Below are 21,006 nucleotides of genomic sequence, written 5' to 3' on the forward strand. Positions count from 1 at the left end.
GCAAGCCGGTGGGCGTCTCTTGTTGCTAGCATGGGGTGGGGGTGGTTGTGTGTGTGTGTGTGTGTGTTTTGGCGGGGAGAGGGGGGGAGAAACGGGGCTGTGAACGAGTCCTGGAATGAGACAGGACCCTTGTGGGATTTGCGGGGAGGACAGAAAAGAACAGCGGGGGAACGAGTCTCCTATCAACAATATTGTAGGAATTATCCCTGTCGTTCCCTCACCCCGAAATATATTCAGTTTTCCATCTCTGCAAACCTCCCTCCCCTTATTTTCTCACTCCTCTAAACTTGAAATTTATTAACGGCGTCAAAAGAGGCTTTGCAACCAAGCTGGAATCCAGTGTTTTGGGGGCACGAGCAGCTTCCTGACAGTACAGCTGCTTTGAATGCAGAAGGCCCCAGGCTCAACCCTAACGGCTAGGAAAGCCTTGCTGTGTGAAAGCCTGGGCCTTTGGTGCTGCTGCCAGTCATAGAATCATAGAATCATAGAGTTGGAAGAGACCACAAGGGCCATCCAGTCCAACCCCCTGCCAAGCAGGAAACACCATCAAAGCATTCTTGACATATGCCTGTCAAGCCTCTGCTTAAAGACCTCCAAAGAAGGAGACTCCACCACACTCCTTGGCAGCAAATTCCACTGTCGAACAGCTCTTACTGTCAGTCACTGCAGGCAATATTGGGTTGGATAGACTAAAGGGTTGAGTTACTTTTAAGTTGTCTTGCTGGGGGCTGCCGTGAGGATATACGAACTAGGGATGGGCTCTGATACCAGTAGCTCAGTGGAAGGGCAGCTGCCTTGCATGTAGAATGTCCCCGGTTCAAAACTTTGCATCTCTTAGGTAGAAGAACGTCAGCTGGCAGGGCCGGCAAATACTTTTTTTTGGGGGGGTGAGGGCCTTAGATCAGTTGCAGAGTAGCTTCCTTGCATACAGAACACCCCAAATTTGATGCCCCCTGCTTCCCAAACATTTCTCAGGGCGTGGGTTCTTCGGTCAAAAGTGTCTATGACATTCATACCCCACCTTTCCTCTAAGTAGCTCAAGGTGGTATACTTTGTCCCCTTCTGTGTTTTATTCTTACAACAACCCTGCGAGGTAGAAAAGATTGATCGGCTCAAGGTCACCCGGTGAGCTTGAGTGGAGATTTGAACCCAGGTCTCCCAGCGCCCTAGCCACATTGGTGTAGCCTCGCCACTGCTTGCTTTCGACGACAAATCTTGCTTTTTCTGGCAAAAAATGAACTCGTGAAATAGGGGAGCCTGCTACATTTTGGCAAGCTGACATTAAGCTCTCGCTCAGAATGAGAATAAAATGTCTGAAAGGTACTATAGAAGAGAGCTTCTTTTATTTTGAGAAAATAGCCCAAGCTTTACAGCGATCCCTCCCCCCCCGCCCCCCGAAATGCTTTCGTTTTCTTCGTTTCTCTGCAACAGAGAACAGATTCCCTTTCTTCATTTCGCTTTGGCAGAGACAACCATCACATCGTCCCCTTTAGCTGTGAACGTCGCAAGCAAAGTGCACTAGGGCACAGAGGCAGAAGAAGCATGGCCAAATGGCTTTTGGTAGAGGATCATAGAATCATAAGAGTTGGAAGAGACCACAAGGGCCATCCAGTCCAACCCCCTGCCAAGCAGGAAACACCATCAAAGCATTCTTGACATATGCCTGTCAAGCCTCTGCTTAAAGACCTCCAAAGAAGGAGACTCCACCACACTCCTTGGTAGCAAATTCCACTGCCGAACAGCTCTTACTGTCAGGAAGTTCTTTCTAATGTTTAGGTGGAATCTTCTTTCTTGAAGTTTGAATCCATTGCTCCGTGTCCGCTTCTCAGGAGCAGCAGAAAACAATCTCTCTCCCTCCTCCATATGATATCCCTTCATATATTTGAACATGGCTATCATATCACTCCTTAACCTTCTCTTCTCCAGGCTAAACATACCCAGCTCCCTAAGCCGTTCCTCATAAGGCATCACTTCCAGGCCTTTGACCATTTTGGTTGCCCTGCTCTGGACACGTTCCAGCTTGTCAGTACCCTTCTTGAACTGTGGTGCCCAGAACTGGACACAGTACTCCAGGTGAGGTCTGACCAGAGCAGAATACAGTGGTACTATTACTTCCCTTGATCTAGATGCTATACTCCTATTGATCGATTATTTTTTTTCATTTTCCTGTTTGAAGCCGCCCAGAGTGGCTGGGGAAACCCAGCCGGATGGGTGGGGTATAAATATTATTATTATTATTATTATTATTATTATTATTATTATTATTATTATTATCTTCTATAGACTACTTGCTGGAAAGCCACAGGAAGGGAGAGTTGGTCTTGTCTTCGAATCCTGCTTGCGGGTTTCCCATAATCTATTTGGCCACTGTGAGAACAGGATGCTGGACAAAATGGACCACTTATTGTCTTCTTCTTCTTCTGGCTGAATGATACTGTTCCCGGCAAACCTTGACATCATTAACTGAGAGCATAGGACAGCTTTTAAAATGTTCTGAGAATTTTACCATGTTTTCAAAGTTTTAATTTGCCTTTTTTTAAAGAAAAAAGAAAAACCAGTATGGTTTTGCTGTTTGCTGCCCTAGGCTCCTTTGGAGATGAAGGAGGGGTAGGGAAGACATGTAAGAAACAAATATACAGAAATGAGAATACTTCCAATAAGAACCTCATTTTTCAGCTGCAAGTTTTGCTTGAAAAAAATGCAACCTTCTCTATAAATTAATCTTTAAGGTATGTGTATTCGCAGCAGGGGGAGGGAGGAATAATCGCAATCTCCAGATCCTCAACTTTTGCCTTTAAAAAGGAGCAAGTTTCTAGCCTTCATGGAACCCGAGATGTGAGCCAAAACATACACATCATTCTAATCTTGTTTTGTGCAAAGCTCGCTTGCTCCCCCATTTTAGCGCTTTACTCCTCCTCCTCCCCGAAGATTCCTGCAAGACCCCCATTTTTTCCAAACACAACCTTCGTCAACGTGGTTGACACACATGACAACAGATTGGCAGTGTTGTAAAGGGATGTGGTTCTTATTGATCAACCTGCCATTTTCGAGAGACAAAGGGGGGGGTCTCCTGTCCGTCCGCCCGCCCGCCGCCGCCCCCCACTTAGCCAAGGCCTCCACATTTAATAACTTGCACTTCTTTGTTCAGATAAAGAGCTTCAGATCCTGAAACGGAGCCAGGGTGAGGCCCGGAAGGAGTTCCCCAAAAGGACGCCGCTTCTGGATTCGGAAGGCAGCCTCGCCCCCAATGCTTCCTCTTCAGAGTTTGGGCCGCCGTTGGCCGAGGACAACAGCAAGGACATAATCCCCGTCTACTGCTCCATCCTGGCAGCCGTGGTGGTGGGACTCGTTGCCTACGTGGCTTTCAAATCGTAGGTCTGGGACGCTCAGGGTGGGATGGGCGTGTTTAGGGGGATTTTGGCAAGCAATGTGCCTTTACGGCTTCGCAGCCTAGTGGTTGGAGCACGCTGAGTGCAGAGCAAGCAGGAGTGTTTGCACAGTTCATTATTATTATTAAGATTTAAGAGGGGGGTTTGGGGGCACAGCAGCTCAAAGCAACTTGCGGCATTGGAAACAAAAAGAACCCCATGGACACACATGAAAACCAGCATTTAAAAATAATAATAATAACAGGCAATTTTTATATTTTTCAGCTACGTTAAAGCAACGCACCCATGCGATTTTGGTCATGGGTTAAAAGCCAGAAGGATAGCTCAGTTGGTAGAGCATGATATTCTTAGTCTCAGGGTTGTGGGTTCAAGTCCCACATTGGGCAAAGTATAATAATAATAATAATAATAATAATAATAATAATAATAATAATAATATATTATTTATACCCTGCCCATCTGGCCAGGTTCCCCCAGCCACTCTGGGCGGCTTCCAACAAAACATTAAAATACAGAAATCAAACATTAAAAGCTTCTCTAAACAGGGCTGCCTTGAGATGCCTTCTAAAGGTCTGGTAATTGTTGTTCTCTTTGACCTCTGGTGGGAGGGCATTCCACAGGGTGGGTGCCACTACCAAGAAGGCCCTTTGCCTGGTTCCCTGTAACTTGGCATTTCGTAGTGAGGGAACCGCCAGAAGACCCTCGGCGCTGGATCTCAGTGTCCGGGCAGAACAATGGAGGTGGAGACGCTCCTTCAGGTATACTGGACCGAGGCCGTTTAGGGCTTTAAAGGTCAGCACCAACACTTTGAATTTTGCTCGGAAACGTACTGGGAGCCAATGTAGATCTTTCAAGACCGGTGTTATGTGGTCTTGGCGGCCGCTCCCAGTCACCAGTCTAGCTGCCGCATTCTGGATTAGTTGTAGTTTCCGAGTCACCTTCAAAGGTAGCCCCACGTAGAGCGCATTGCAGTAGTCCAAGTGAGAGATAACTAGAGCATGCACTACTCTGGCGAGACAGTCTGCAGGCAGGTAGGGTCTCAGCCTGTGTACCAGATGGAGCTGATAAACAGCTGCCCTGTATACAGAATTGACCTGCGCCTCCATGGACAGCTATGAGTCCAAAATTACTCCAGGCTGCGCACCTGGTCTTTCAGGGGCACAGTTACTCCATTCAGGACCAGGGAGTCCTCCACACCTGCCTGCCTCCTGTCCCCCACAAACAGTACTTCTGTCTTGTCAGGATTCAACCTCAATCTGTTAGCCGCCATCCATCCTCCAACCACCTCCAGGCACTCACACAGGACCTTCACTGCCTTCACTGGTTCTGATTTGAAAGAGAGGTAGAGCTGGGTATCATCCGCATACTGAGGAACACAAAGTATTCCTTCAGTGCAGAAGGTTGGACTAGATGATCACCATGGTCTCTCCCAACTCTATAATTCTGTGACAATTAGAAACAAAACGATTTGCCTAATCCTCTTTTAAAGCCATCAGAGTTTGTGCCCACCACTGCTTCCTGTGGGAAGGAGTTCCACAGTTTAACTACACACTGTGTAAAGAAGGATTTCCTTTCCTCTCTCTTGAATCCTCCATCTTCCTTGGACATCCACGAGTTCTAGTGCTATGAGAGGGAGAAAAACTGTTCTCTGGATTGGCCCGGTCATTGGAAAGTACCCTTGGGCTGAGCCGGACCAGCTCCTCCCAGTAACGTCAACACAGACTGGCAGCATCTCTGCAGGGTTTCAGGAAGAGGACATTCCCAGCCCTACCATCGGGGGGGTTGAACCAGGGACCTTCTGCCTGCAAATTACGTGGAAGAGGAAACAAGCTTGTTTTCTCCTGCTCCGGAGGGCAGGACTCGAACCAGTGGCTTCAAGTTACAGGAAGGAGATTCTGAGACAACATCAGGAATAACCTTCTGGCAGTGAGAGCTGTTTGGCGGTGGAACGGTCTCCCTCCGGAGGTGGTGGGCTCTCCTTCCTTGGAGGTTTTAAAGCAGAGGTCGGATGGCCACCTGTCATAGATGCTTCAGCTGAGATTGGACTAGGGGGTTGGACTAGATGACCTGTGGGGACCCCTTCCCACTACAGTCATACCTCGACAACTGAACACTTCGACTTCCGACGGTTTCGACTTCCGAAAGCGGCGCTTCGACATCCGAAAACCTCAACTTACGAAGACGGCCGCGGAACGGATCGTCTTCGTAAGTCGAGGTACCACTGTATACGATTCCAGGATTCTACCCGATAAGCCCCAGAGAAGGATTTCTCCCCGTTTTCAGCGGTGCCCAGGTGCTCTGTTGATCCCCTGGGCCAGCGAGACAGCGACTTGGCCACAATAGGGTTGCAAAAAGACACACACACACACCCCGACGGGAGCTGCAGCATTATCTGAAAATGTGGGGAGAGGCCGTCCCCCCGCTGGGCCGGGTCTCGCCGCTGGGGCCTGTTGCCTGAATAGGATTAAGCCCGGCGCTGGGCTGCCTGGGCCCAGATTAGGCCAGCCTCTTCTCTCCGAGCTGAGATTAATGGGGCTTGGCTGAAAGGAAGCCCAGCCGCTTGCTGTTCTATTGGGAAGGAGCAAAACTCCTCCTTTGTGCCAGCCTTTTGGGTGGATTTATTTCCCTCGGAGCCGCCTAACCCCCTCGCGGGGCTCTCGCTCTTTATACATTCCTCTCACACCGACAGACCCCCCAAGCCCAGGCCCCTCCTGCTGCTTGGGGCTCTATAGATTTGGCTGCGGCCGCCGGCCCCACAACTGCTCTCCCTGGCTCCCTCAAGCCAGTTCCCCAAATCTGCCTCTCGCTTCTTATTTACCCTCATAAATTAAGTGCGAGGTGACGCCGGTGGCCCCTCTCTCTTCAGCTCCCCAGCAGAGAGGAGCCCATCCTTTCCCATGTGGCGGTCAGTTTCTGACCCGTTTCCTCTGGCCCCCTCTGCACCCCGCTTCCTGGCATCGCCCTGTTGAAACCCCCCCCCAAAAAAAACACACACAACGTTGCAGCGCAAACGTGCGGTTTTGCAGCAATGTCCACTAGCTCTCCACGTGGCAGGGGGTCCCTCTTGCAAATTTGCTCGGTGGTCTATATTAGTTAAAAAATCTGGGGTGCGTTTGGAATACTGAGTGTCCCAAGTTCTGGTCGCCTCGTCTCAAAGCAGGTACTGCGGAGTTGGAAGAGGCTGGGAAAAGAGGAAGGGGATGGAGCGCATCCTGTTGCGAGGATAAGGACCGTTTAGAGAAAAGGCAGGGAAGAGGAGAGATGTAAGATTGTGCGTGGCCTGGCGATCGTTGACAAGAGAAAAGCTTCCTTAACCTAAGCAATAGAAGTCGTGGAACGAAGCTGAACGTTGGAAGGTTCGGGACACAGAAAAGAAAATCCTTCGTCACACAACGTAGAGTTAACCGATGGAACTCCCTGCCACAGGAGGCAGGGATGGCTGACTTTAAAAGAGAATTGGACAAATTCATGGAGGAGGAGAGGGCTATCGATGGCTAAGCTCAGCCTCCACAGTCAGAGGCTTGGTCACAAACCGCAGAAGGAGAGAGGGCTGTTATGATCGAATCCTGCTTACGGGCGCCCCATTCTTTTAGGATTAGTTTAGAAAAGAATTTTTTAAAAGCTTCCATTCCGTTCTTCCAAGATTGTGTTCTCTGTTCCTCCCTGCCCATCCCTTTCCCCCCTTTTAAGAAAGATTCCCAAAAGTATGGGATTCCCAAAAGTACAGAGATTCCAGGAAAGAACAAAGAGGAGAGGGGGAAACAATTGATTAAATAGTAAAACTGAGAGCAAGAACATGAATGTTTCCGACCTTAGTGGGCTTACCTTCCCTGTGTGTGTGTGTGTGTGTGTGTGTGTAGAGAAAGAGAGAGAGTGAGTTTGCTTTTTAATTAAATCCATAGGGAATAGCACCATGCAGGCAAGTGATCAAATAAGGCTGCCCTAACCCAGATTCTGGCGTTGAGACAATAACATCAGGGGTTCTTACCCCAGATGACTATTTGTATAGAAGGTGAAAAGCAGTTTATGTCAACCAAAAAGTCTTATTATGGCACGGGGGGGGGGGAGGATCCCTTTATTATGTGCATGGCCAGAAATGAGCGTAGAGGACACTCTCCCCCCCTTCTATAAACCGTTGCAACTGCGCCCCAAATTGCCTTGAACTGAACTTCCCCTTTATCTCCTTGTCTGCACCCCCCAGCCGGTTTCCTCTCCCTCTCTCCTCCTTTCCTGCCAGCCCCCCCCCCAAATCCCCTTCTCCTCCCTGACCCAGCTGTTTCCCTGACTTTGCCGCTGCAGCTTCCCCTTCTCTTTCCGCCAGCATTTTCTGGGCCATCTGTCTTCGGATGCCAGCAGGGGAGAGAATTGATGCCGGCTTATTATCCCAGACTTTGAGGGCCTGTGGAGAGGAGAGCAAGGGCTTCTCTCCCCCCACTCCACGCCACTGACACCGTCTCCGCTGCAGATGAGCTTGCAGGCCCCCCGCCCCGCCACCTGCCTTAGACCATGCTCTGTATTGCCAGCACTGGCTGGCAGCCGCTCGGAAAGGGTGTCTCTCCCAGCCGTCGTTGGGCTGAACTGGGGACCTTTGCCACTGAACTGCAGCCCTTCCCCATTGCTAGGAATATAGGAAGCGGCAATATTCTTAGACCATTGGAATTAGGATTGCCGGCACAGGCCGGCAGCAGCTCAGCAGGGATTTGGGTAGTAGGAATCAAACCAGGGTGGATTTGATTTAAATCAAATCCATTTTAAATCACGAGTCGGTAAGACTTGATTAAAATCATATTTTTTTACAGAAAGACTGCTATGATCTTAATATTGACAACCAGAAGAAGGTTTCATTTTTGGAATAATGAATTTTCAGAGTAGTTTTTACTGCGGTATCAAAAATTGCTGATTTGGTTATGCTGTTAGAAATACATAGACAGATAATTACGAAATTAGGGTGAGATTTAATAAGTTAACTCTTTATATTTGGACAACTTTTCTGCTGTACTTTATGGGAAGGAGAAAAACAATCATTTCCTTAATAACAATTTATTTAACTAAAACAATAACAATATAGCATGCGTATCCATGTTTGTTAATTTATGTGGTTAAACAATTAAAAAACAACAACAACTGCCATGCTGAGTTTTATAACACATGAAAAACTTAAAACAAACCCTTATTTCCTGATGAATAGCCTTTGGACTAGAATGTAACTTCAATAGAAAACTCTCTTTAGAAAGATTTTTCCTCCAAAAGTGTTTTATTTTAAAAATCTGGTTTTAAGAAATAAATAAATTTTATTTATTTTTTTATTCATTTATTTTTATCCACCCTGTTCTTCACGCAAGTCAGATCCTCCCCCCCCCCCCACTGAGCCACAGCGCTTTCCTGGTTGGGGGTGCTCAGTGGGAAGCAGAAGCGATTGATAGCTTTCATGCGGGACGGGTTGGGAGGGGGAGAGATCTGGGGTGTTCTGCTCTTCCTGCTCTGTGCCCCCCCCTCGCTGACGCCCCCCGTTCTTTCTCGGTGCAATTGCAGCTGGAGCTCATGCAAGCAGAAGAAGCAGCTGGCCAAGGCCCGAGCGGGGGATCTGGGGGCGTCCCCAGACGGCGAGAAGCTTCACAGCGACAGCGGGGTCTTCCTCGACACCCACAGCCTGCAGGACCAGCACCTTCCCAAAAAGGGTAAGACCATAGCTGCCAAGTCTCCCGTTTCCCCCGGGAAACCCCCGTTTTTACTTACCGTTTCCCGGTGGTCCCCCGTATCACTTCGTCTCCCGTTTTTCGAAGCAAAATAAAAAAATTCCTTCAGTAGCACCTTAAAGACCAACTAAGTTTTTATTTTGGTATGAGCTTTCGTGTGCATGCACACTTCTTCAGATACCACACACAGGTATCTGAAGAAGTGTGCATGCACACGAAAGCTCATACCAAAATAAAAACTTAGTTGGTCTTTAAGGTGCTACTGAAGGAATTTTTTTATCATGTTTTTAGCAGGTGCCCAAAAGAGTACCGTGAATTTCAATAGGCAGGGAGTTCCAAAGTTTAGATGCCACCACCATCTTGGAACAGGTATTATGTGGCACCTGTAATGGTGCCCATTCCGCAGATCAAAGCAGTCAAGGGGGCGTACATAAGTGATCTCCTCTCTGACCCCCTCTCCCTCCCTCTCCTTCTCTCTCTCCACGCAAAACAGTGCACAGGATTGAACCCCGCCTGTACACGAACCTCCCGCCCCACAAGCAAGAAGAGGTGGAGCAGCTTCTGGAAGCCCCCGCCCACGGCAAAGACTGGCGCTGCCTGGCCAACCACCTGGGCTACGAGGAAGAGACCATTGACGCCTTCGGCCGGGGGGAGGCCCCCGCCCACACCCTGCTCTCCAATTGGTCAGCCAAGGAAGGGGCCACGCTGGAGTCCCTCTGCACGGCCCTGGCGGCCATCGAGAGGGCGGACGTGGCAGAGAACTTGAGCGCCCCCGCCGAGGTCAGCTCCGTGGTGTGATGGGGGGGGGGCGGACCTGCTGGCCCAGCAGGTGGACTGACTAAGGGTTACGTTTGTTTGTTTGTTTGGGTTTTTACTTTAAACGGGGGGGGGGAGGCCGCGGGAGGGGGCGGGAAGAAGAAGGGGCAAGTCAGGGATAGGGACGTTGGTTTTACTGTAAAGGGATTTCTTAAAACACATGGAAACTTGAGCAAACGGCAGTGGACATCGTTGGGACGCATGAGCACCGATGGATAATAATAATAATAATTTTATAATTGGTACCCCCCCACACAACTGACTGGGTTGCCCCAGATGACCTGCAGGTAGAAGGAAGAGGGGAAATGGCTTTGTTCAGGGGGAAGCATAGAAAGGCTTCCTTGTTTGGGGTCCTCCGGGGGTCTACCCTGTGTGTTTGTGCTGGGGGTGGGTGGGAAGGAAGCAGGCATGTGTGGTTTTTTCAAAGGGGTTTTCGTACTCTCTGCACCTACTATTTCTGGTGTTGCATTTCTCCAATGCAGGGGCGGTCCTCAGAAGTCCTTCTTTAAAAAAACAAGAAACTCCAAACACTTCCTATTTCAGTTGTTTTGGTTTACTGTGTTTAATAATAAACAACGACCTGTTTTAAATCGTGACGGATGGGGGAGTGTTCCAGGAGGAGGGGGTCTTGAGGGTGGCAGTCTCCCCGTAGCCCCTTTTAACCTGATGAGAGCGATAGACCAAATCAGCTGGAGGGCACCAGCTTGGCAAAGGCTGCCGCTGCCTATGAGACGTAGACAGGGTGGTTGGCATGTTGGCACTGAGCAGGCAGTTGAGCGGATTCCGAAGGGACGCTGAGAGCGGGTTGCAGAATTGAAGGGTGGATCATGCAGGAAGGAACATACCACATGTGCATGGTCCAGATCGTGGGTCCATCTAGCTCAACATCGCGTACTCTGACTGGCAGCAGTTCGCAAGGGCTTCAGGCAGGAGACTCGCCCGGTCATACTGGGAAATGGTGGCGATCTGAATGCAAAGCAGCAACTCTTGCCGTTTGTTCTTAGATCATAGAATCGTAGAGTTGGAAGAGACCACAAGGGCCATCCAGTCCAACCCCTGCCAAGCAGGAAACACCATCAAAGCATTCCTGACAGATGGCTGTCAAGCCTCTGCTTAAAGACCTCCAAAGAAGGAGACTCCACCACACTCCTTGGTAGCAAATTCCACTGCCGAACAGCTCTTACTGTCAGGAAGTTCTTCTATCCTCATAATAGCAGCTTGGGTTGAGGTATAATGGGGGGGGGAGGCTGCTTCTTCTTGAAAAGTGTCCTGTCCATGGCATCTAAGTGGGGGGGGGAGCTATCAACTCTCAAGAGGCTCCTATGGGACTGTCCTTAGATGGGTGAAAAGTGCCCAGTGGGGAACACCCCTCTTTGTGTCTCCAACGTGGACAGCATTGCAGGAGTGAGCAGTTAAGACTTCAACCTGGAATACGCCCCCCCCCACTTGCAAGGGGACACCTTGCAACTTCAACCCCCCACCTCCTTCCTGTGTCCAGAGTCCATTTTTATCCGTAGGTGGAAGTGCCTTCTTGCAATTCTCAATGTCGGAGGATATTGAGAACGCCTCCTTCTGTTCGTCTCTGCGGATGGGGGGGGGTGTGTGTGAGCGAGGGTGGCACTGCCCTGAGCCCGCAGCTGCCCAACTTGGGGAGATGTGCCTGGCAGCATTTTCCACCGGTGGGCCTTAAGAACGCCTCTGGCCATGCGCTGCTTAACCTTTTAGTGTTTTTAAGTGTCAGGTGTAACTTCAGCCTGAACACAGCAGAGTTTGCGCAGGTTTTTCCGGAAGCTTCTGGCGGTAACTTAAATGACTAGACACCTGGACGCAGAATAAACTATATACAGGATTTATTAAAATAAAAGAAATCCAGAGTTTCTATGTACAACTTTAGAACTCAAAAACAAAGTAAAACAAATCCTTTCCTCTCTGTCTCTCTCTCTCGCACGCAACCTATACAGCACCTCTCCTCCTACACTGACCACACCACGTACTGTGCTAGCTTTCACTGATAACAGGTCTCAGTGCTGATCATCAACCAATGAGAGCGCAGTTACTATGGCAGAAGCAGACCTTGGCTTTCTGCCCAGTGTTAATTGCTTGTCCTAGAGTTGATTGTGTGAAGAAGCAATCTGATGGTTTCTCATGCTACCAATTTAGCAAAACCCGAACATAACCTTGTCTGCCTTGTGGGGTCTAGAGAATATGTGCCATCTTCGCCAGCCTTCCCAGCGCCGAGAGAAGTCGGACAATTCCTTTGCGTCGCCTCGGGGTTTGGGCTTCTTTTGCAAAACAAATCTAAGCTTGCATTTCCTGCCCTGTGGATAAAAAGCTCACAACCAGCTCCCAGATATCCAACACTTGGGAAATGCTAAAAAATACTCTGTTTTTGTGAAAAAGGATGGAGACTCAAACCCTATGAAGAAATTAAAGGAGTTTTAACAGGATGGATACAATACCATCAAATAAATGACGTTCTTAGGGAGGATAGAAAAATAGGATTTGAGGATAAAAGGTCCAAATTCCAAATAGAAGTGCTTGAAGGCAAAACAAAACTTCTGTCAAAAATGTATAATTTGCTGTTAGAATGGTATACAAAAGATGAGTTAACAAAAGAAGCGATGATTAAATGGGCAAAAGATTTTGGGCATAATATTGAATATGACGCGTGGTTGAAATTATGGACTCAAACTTTGAGATTTACAGCATGTACTGCCTTGAAAGAAAATGTGTATAAGATGATGTATAGATGGTATTTAACACCAGTTAAATTAGCCAAAATGTTTAGAATGAGTGACAAAACTTGCTGGAAATGCAAAGAGGGAAATGGTGAGTTTTATCATATGTGGTGGACATGCGATAAGGTAAAAAGATTTTGGGAGATGCTATATAATGAGTTGAAAAAGATGTTTAGATATACCTTCCCAAAAAAATCGGAAGCATTTTTGTTAGGAATAATGGGAGAAGAGATTAGAAAAGAAGATCAAGTATTGTTTATGTATGCGACAACCGCGGCTAGGACTTTGTTAGCCCAAAAATGGAAACTACAGGAACTACCAACAATTGAGGAGTGGCAGATCAAAATGATGGACTATGCTGAACTCGCAAGGATGACGTGCAAGATTCGCGACCAGGGGGAGACAAGGTTTCAAAAAGACTGGAGTAAATATGTGGATTATATGGAGAAAAACTGTAGATCTTTAAATACACTTGCAGGATTGAAATAAATCCTACGAATTGATTAAAAAGTCAAAAAGGAACTGCAAAAAGGGAGTCGACAAGAAACCCGCGTGAAGGGAGGGGGGGAAGTCGTAGCTCGGCAGAGCAAGATGCTAGATGAAAATTTATAATGTTTTGTATAAAAGAATGTTTTTTTTTATTATTTTAATTGGTTAAATTTGGAAAATTGAATAAAATTTATTTTAAAAAAGAAAAGAAAAAAAAAATACTCTGTTTTTGGTCTCGTGCTGGCGCCCCCAAGATTGTCAGGCCAGTTCTACATTGCTGACCTGTTTGCGGGACTAAAGATCGGGTTTCTCAGACATGACGCTCTCCAGATTCTTTGGATGCAAACCTCGCAGGGGCTGATGGGAGTTGTAGTCCGGAGGGCACAACGTTAAGGAAAACTAGTATAGATGTCGGAGAAGGAACAGGCATTTTCAGCTGCTGCTTTTTGTGGGGACTGGGGGCTTGCAACTTCCTGCAGCTCTTAACAGATACAGAGTCCCTCAGCTAAAGAAGAGGCGTGAAACCGCTTGTTGTTGGCTCTTGATGCAAAGGGCAGAAATTTGTTCGTCTCTAGTGTGCTTTGGTTCACAAAGCAAGGGTTCTGCAGACTTCAGTTTGGAGCTTTCGCTCTCCCAAACAGGCCGACTTGGACATCACAGGAAAATCAGACTCCATCAAGACTTGTCATGATCCTAGTCTTCAGTGAGGTGGACGACAACCTGTTCCTGGTTATTAGACTGTCGGTGGGAGCTCTAGTGATTTATTGTCAAATCAGTGAAAAAGCAACCCTCCTCTAATGAAACCAGGTATCAGGCTGTTTCTAGACAACTTTCTGTGTGTGTGTATTTTATTTTGGTAGGGAAGATCATTCAGTCACATAGTTGAAAGTGGTAAGAGCCCCAAACACAGGTTGACCACCTCTATGAAGTTTCATTGCTGCTCATGTTTATAGATGCTGTTAATGCAATGCAACCTCATTTTCCTCCTGTAAATGTGTAATATACGTTATTTTCTTCCATCCTTTCGTAAGGAATGTGTTTTTCGCTTGGGTCTTTCTCCACCCACCACATTTGTGTGTGTGTGTAACTAATTTCACCATATTTTTCTTCTTCTGGGGTTGGTTGATCTCAGCTCTCTCTCTATTGCTGTCAAATTCTGCCATGTTTTATTGAACAGAAAGAAGAGTGTTACTTTCCTCCGTACCAAACAGATGCATTAAACACAATTTTGGTCAAAAGGCATTCTTTGCTTTTGTGGGGATGGTGGGTGGGGATTTTCACAGCCAGCTCTCTGGTTTCCACTTGTGCGCACAGTTCTCAAGCACATCTTCACAACCACGAGGTCTAGAAACATCAGCGTGCTTTTTTCCCTTTTAAAAAGAAATAAACTTGATAATCACAGACAGCTGAATTCTATATTCAGGACCACATTCTGCACAGTAACGACTAGAAACTTCATTTGGTTAATTTAAAACCATTGCAAAATCATGTGGACTAGAAACTCCCTTTAAAAACAAAAGAGAGGTGGGATTGAATGCACTCAACTCCACAGAGCGGGTGCTTTTATGCCACTGCCATCTTCATGCAAAATGGCGGGGGGGGGGGGAATAAAAGGCCTGGACAAAACTGTTTTCTGCATTATTGCAGTGCAGAAAATTCCTGAGCCGGACAAAGTTCCACCAGGGCCCCTTGCTCTGGCTGGTCACATCAGCCCTTACATTTCCCAGATGTCCAACAGATGTTGCATTTTTTAATTTACTTATTTGAGACGGGAGAGAGAGAGAGAGAGCTCACATCCAAGCACCACTCTCTGGAGCTGGGTCAGTTTAATCATTTGCAGAAAGTCTGCATGTATTATGCCAGAGATACATCTCCTCAAAATCCAGAGAGACTTTTGATGGATATATTAAACACACCAGCGAATGAGGGAAAAACCCTGGCAGTCAATGGAAATGCCCGTCAAGAGTGCCAACTTGGCCCTGTGACATGGGTGCCCAGGGCCTGGGTGCCATGCAGCGTGCATGACCATGGCACCAAAATTTGTAGGTGTCCAGCCCCTTCATTGGGGATTTTGTGGGTGCTCGGGGCCCCCAGGGAGCTGGCACCTAGGGCTGCTGCAACAGAGATCAAGCGAAGGACGTGGGTTCGAGAGCATGGCTGTCACTTACCTGTGCCACCCACCCATCTCCTTAGCCCAGCCGTCACCAAGTGGGTGCCTTGTAGATGTGTGGGACTAGACTCCTATCAGCCCAGCATGGCTGTGCTGGCTGGAGTGATGGGAGCTGTAATCCTAAACATCTGGTGGGCACCAGATTGGCAAAGGTTAACTTAGTCTTTTGAGTTCTTCTCCCCCCAAACCACTGGCCCCAATGTAAAATGATCATAGAGGTACGGTTCCCATATTTCTAGAAGTAAAATTTGGGACACAACAGCTGTTGAGCTTTCTTTTTCCAGACAATCAACCTCAAAATCCCGGATGCTACATTTGCCAGTTATATCCCAGACACGTAGCAACCCTACATTTAGCTCAGTGCCACCCCTTTTAAAAGAAGCATGGGTGAAATCAGATTTATCCATCATAGCAAATTAAATAAGCTTGGGGTCCCTAGTTCCAGTTTCTTTTTTTCCTTTTCTTTCTATAATTTTTTTAATAAAAAAATTCTGTTTTACCTTTTAGAATAGTCATTTAAACAACCTTAAAATACCAATGATTTCCCTTCTTCTCTTTCCATGGTTCATTTTGCATGTCATAAATCCCTGCATATTTTGCATAAACCAAACCATTCAGTCTTCCATTTTTACATCCATCAAAACTTACTGTTGAATTTATCTTAATGCTGCCAATGTTTTCAAGTGTACACAATTTCCCCCCATATAGTCAATAAATATTTTCCAGTCTTCTTCAAACATATGTTCTTCTTGTTCTCTTATTCTATATGTTAAGTCTGCAAGCAGTTTAAAAGGTAAAGGGGCCCCTGACCATCAGGCCCAGTCGTGTCCAACTCGGGTTGCAGCGCTCATCCCGCTCTATAGGCCGAGGGAGCCGGCGTTTGTCCACAGACAGCTTCCGGGTCATGTGGCCAGCATGACAAAGCTGCTTCTGGCAAACCAGAGCAGCGCACGGAAATGCCGTTTACCTTCCCGCCGGAGCGGTCCCTATTTATCTACTTGCACTTTGACATGCTTTCAAACTGCTAGGTGGGCAGGAGCTGGGACCAAGCAACGGGAGCTCACCCCGTTGCGGGGATTCGAACCGCCGACCTTCTGATCAGCAAGCCCTAGACTATGTGGTTTAACCCACAGTGCCACCTGGGTTTAAGTTTAAGTTGCCATTTTTCTTTGGTTGGGACCTCGCTTATTTTCCATTTTGGGGCTAACACAACACGGGCCGCAGCAGTGGCATACATAAATAACCTTTTTTGACACCTGGGAATTTCCTTCTGAATTATCCCCAACGAAAAGGACTCTGGTTTTTTTTTTTTTTGGAGGGGGGAGTACTTTTAAACATTTTTTTCAATTCCTTATGAATTATTTCCCAATACCGTGGAACCTCGGTTGTCGAACGTAATCCGTTCCGGAAGAGCGTTTGACTTCTGAAATGTTTGACAACCGAGGCGCAATTGCTGGTCGGCAATTTCAATGGAGAAAAGTGAAAAATGTGCCTCGGAAGCCGTTCGAATTCTGGGGCACGTTTGAAAATGGAAGCATTCACTTCCGGGCTCTGTGTTCGAAAGCTGAAACTTTCGACTTCTGAAGCGTTCAACAACCGAGATTCCACTGTACTCTCTTATTCTTCTTTGACAATCACTCGTAGCCGACTAAGATTGTCTTCCATCCATAAACACAGTTTTAACAATGAGTCCGTAAGTGACTGTGGAGGCCAATTCTGGATCCACACGTCCTTCCACAGTGGGGACATTGGTTTCCAGGCAGGAGTTGATCACGGTATGGATTTGCCAAGTGTGCCTTCCTCTTAGCACGTTTCTCCCTTGCGTCCTGAGTTCGAGTGTCTTCAAAGCGCATGACACCTTCGGTAAAGTCTGTTCTCCAACTGGAGCGCTCACAGGCCAGGGTTTCCCAGTTGTCAGTGTTTACACTACATTTTTTTTAGCTTTGCCTTGAGAGAGTCTTTAAACCTCTTTTGTTGGCCACCAGCATTACGCTTTCCATTTTTAAGTTTGGACCAGAGTTGTTGCTTTGGAAGACGATCGTCGGGCATCCGCACAACATGACCAGTCCAACGAAGTTGATGTCGAAGAATCCTTACTTCCATTCTGGCGATTTTGCTACTTCCAGTACACTGGTATTAGTTCGCCTGTCTTCCCAAGTGATGTGTAAAAAATTTTCGGAGATACCGTTGATTGAATCCCTTTTGCAGGCCCACCCTATATGATAGACCGTACCTTCAGTCTCATTTCACCTAGTTCCAGTTTCCACTATGTAGGGCAGCCCCCCCCCCCCAATTCTGGAACTGCCTGTGCATTGGAAGGGAGCGCATATCGGTCGTCGCAGAGCCCCTCCCGGCTGCTCCTCTTGCAAAGCACACACATGTGCTCTTGGCCTGCTCTTGCCTTTGAAATCTCTGGGGCCTGGACCTTGAGGATCAAAGGCAGAGAAGGGGGAGCAGCTGGAAGTGGAAGCATCTGTCGCTAATGGGAGCCAGGCTTGGAAACCGGATAGCGGGTGGCTGTGGTGCGGAGAGCAATGCCAGCCGGAGGAGAGGGGGTAGAGAGAGAGAGACAAAGCGGGGGTCTCTGCGCACAGACACACACCCCGACACACGGCGCACCAAAGTCAGCATGTCCGCCAGTCGACCCTTCAAACTGCGTGAGCCAAATGTCATCGCGATTCCTTCCAGGATGTGCAGAGAGGTGCCCATTCCTTCCTTCCTTCCTTCCTTTTTTGTTTAAAAAGTTCTTTATTTCAATTATTAAAACATTACATATCATAACACAACACTCAAGAGAAAAATAAAATAATCTAAGAATATAAAAAGAATCATAGAAAGAAACATAACTTAATCCAATGATACGTAAACACAACTTAACATAGCATAACATAACTCAGATATAACTCAGGTATAACTCAAATATTTCAAATAACTCATCTGACAACCAAACCCAAAAAAGTTATAAACTTAAATTATGAAGAAAAAGAAGAAAAAAAAGAAAAAGAAAAGGAAGAGAGAGAGAAAAAAAGAATAGAAGATAAAGAATAAAGAAAAATTAAGAAAATTTCTTTCTTTTCTTCTTCCCCCCCCCCAGATCAATCTTTATTGGTTTATAATCAACATAGACACACACAGAAAACTTAGAAAAAAGAAAAAAGAAAAAAACACACACAACACATCATTTACAAATAAATAAAGAAGGAAATTCTAGTTTAGATGTATTCAAGTCTCCAGGGCCAGATGAACTACATCCAAGAGTATTAAAAGAACTGGCAGAGGTGATTTCAGAACCACTGGCAGTAATCTTTGAAAATTCCTGGAGAACAGGCGAAGTTCCAGCAGACTGGAGGAGGGCAAATGTTGTCCCTATTTTCAAAAAGGGGGAAAGAGAGGACCCAAACAATTACCGCCCAGTCAGCCTGACATCAATACCAGGAAAGATTCTAAAGCAGATCATTAAGCTAACGGTCTGTGTGCATCTAGAAAGGAACGCTGTGATCACTAAAAGTCAGCATGGGTTTCTGAAAAATAGGTCATGTCAGACTAATCTGATCTCATTTTTTGACAGAATTACAAGCCTGGTAGATGAAGGGAACGCTGTGGATGTAGCCTATCTTGATTTCAGCAAGGCCTTTGACAAGGTGCCCCATGATATTCTTGTAAAGAAGCTGGTAAAATGTGGGCTAGACAATGCTACCATTCAGTGGATTTGTAGCTGGCTTACTGACCGAACCCAAAGGGTGCTCATCAATGGCTCCTCCTCATCCTGGAGAGTAGTGACTAGTGGGGTGCCACAGGGTTCTGTCTTGGGCCCAGTCTTGTTCAACATCTTTATCAATGACTTGGATGATGGGCTTGAGGGAATCCTGAGCAAGTTTGCAGATGACACCAAATTGGGAGGGGTGGCTAACACCCCAGAGGACAGGATCACACTTCAGAATGACCTTAACAGATTAGACAACTGGGCCAAAGCAAACAAGATGAATTTTAACAAGGAGAAATGTAAAGTACTACACTTGGGGGAGGGGATGAAAGGCATAAATACAGGATGGGAGACACCTGGCTTGAGAGCAGTACATGTGAAAAGGATCTAGGAGTTTTGGTTGACCACAAACTTGACATGAGTCAGCAGTGTGATGCAGCAGCTAAAAAAGCCAATGCAATTCTGGGCTGCATCAATAGGAGTATAGCATCTAGATCAAGGGAAGTAATAGTACCACTGTATTCTGCTCTGGTCAGACCTCACCTGGAGTACTGTGTCCAGTTCTGGGCACCACAGTTCAAGAAGGATACTGACAAGCTGGAACGTGTCCAGAGGAGGGCAACCAAAATGGTCAAAGGCCTGGAAACAATGCCTTATGAGGAACGGCTTAGGGAGCTGGCTATGTTTAGCCTGGAGAAGAGAAGGTTAAGGGGTGATATGATAGCCATGTTCAAATATATTAAAGGATGTCATATAGAGGAGGGAGAAAGGTTGTTTTCTGCTGCTCCAGAGAAGCGGACACGGAGCAACGGATTCAAACTACAAGAAAGAAAATTCCACCTAAACATTAGGAAGAACTTCCTGACAGTAAGAGCTGTTCGGCAGTGGAATTTGCTGCCAAGGAGTGTGGTGGAGTCTCCTTCTTTGGAGGTCTTTAAGCAGAGGCTTGACAGCCATCTGTCAGGAATGCTTTGATGGTGTTTCCTGCTTGGCAGGGGGTTGGACTGGATGGCCCTTGTGGTCTCTTCCAACTCTATGATTCTATGATTCTATGAAATAGAACAATACATCACGAATACACAAAAATATTTCGGCTAACGACTTCCAACTTCCTTGATATGGGTTCTTTGTTTCCTTAATTACTTGCCTCTATTTTTCAATAAACGTAGTCTTTATTAAATTTTATTTGTGTTCTTTATACCTTAATTCAATTCCGAGAGTTATTCAAAACGTTCTAAAGGTTTGATATGGGGACACTGTTCTTTTAAAATATTGTCTATCAATCTCCCATTCCCTTTTAAACTTTTGGGTCGATCGATCTCTGATCTTTTGCCAGTTCCATGTACAGTATTCAAGCAGTTTTACTTGCCACTCCTCTTTTGATGGAGTTTAATCTCTTTTCCATCGCTTGGCAATCAACAACCTTCCTTTTCTCTCTTGGGATATCTGATGCCATTATTTAAATACGGATTGTATTTTAATCCACATTTTAATTGATGTTTTTTCTTTCTTTTACGTTTTGTTGTGATCTTGTTGATGTCAGCTGCCCTGAGCTCGGCTCTCGCTGGGGAGGGCGGGGTATAAATAAAATAAAATATTATTATTACTATTATTATGCCTAAGAGGAAGGCTTCAGGTTTTTTGATAAACGTGTCCAGAAGAGGGCAACCAAAATGGTCAAAGGCCTGGAAACGATGCCTTATGAGGAACGGCTTAGGGAGCTGGGTATGTTTAGCCTGGAGAAGAGAAGGTTAAGGGGTGATATGATAACCATGTTCAAATATATAAAAGGATGTCATATAAAGGAGGGAGAAAGGTTGTTTTCTGCTGCTCCAGAGAAGCGGACACGGAGCAACGGATTCAAACTACAAGAAAGAAAATTCCACCTAAACATTAGGAAGAACTTCCTGACAGTAAGAGCTGTTCGGCAGTGGAATTTGCTGCCAAGGAGTGTGGTGGAGTCTCCTTCTTTGGAGGTCTTTAAGCAGAGGCTTGACAGCCATCT

At 46.6% G+C, this 21,006-nt stretch overlaps 1 protein-coding gene across 1 annotated transcript in view; it reads left to right on the top strand.

Annotated features, from left to right (window-relative positions):
• The window catches only part of LOC118091890 (tumor necrosis factor receptor superfamily member 16), a 42,244-nt gene extending 32,278 nt beyond the window's left edge, over positions 1–9,966 (top strand). The window contains exons 4-6 of the mRNA XM_035129459.3: positions 3,149–3,371; positions 8,922–9,067; positions 9,579–9,966. Coding sequence (XP_034985350.3) covers positions 3,149–3,371; positions 8,922–9,067; positions 9,579–9,883 — 674 coding nt within the window. The 3' untranslated portion in view covers positions 9,884–9,966. The remainder of the gene's footprint in view (positions 1–3,148; positions 3,372–8,921; positions 9,068–9,578) is intronic.
• Positions 9,967–21,006: the final 11,040 nt, after the last annotated feature.

Source organism: Zootoca vivipara, chromosome 11 (assembly GCF_965207765.1).
Source record: "Zootoca vivipara chromosome 11, rZooViv2.hap1.1, whole genome shotgun sequence".
Classification (NCBI taxonomy): Eukaryota; Metazoa; Chordata; class Lepidosauria; order Squamata; family Lacertidae; genus Zootoca; species Zootoca vivipara.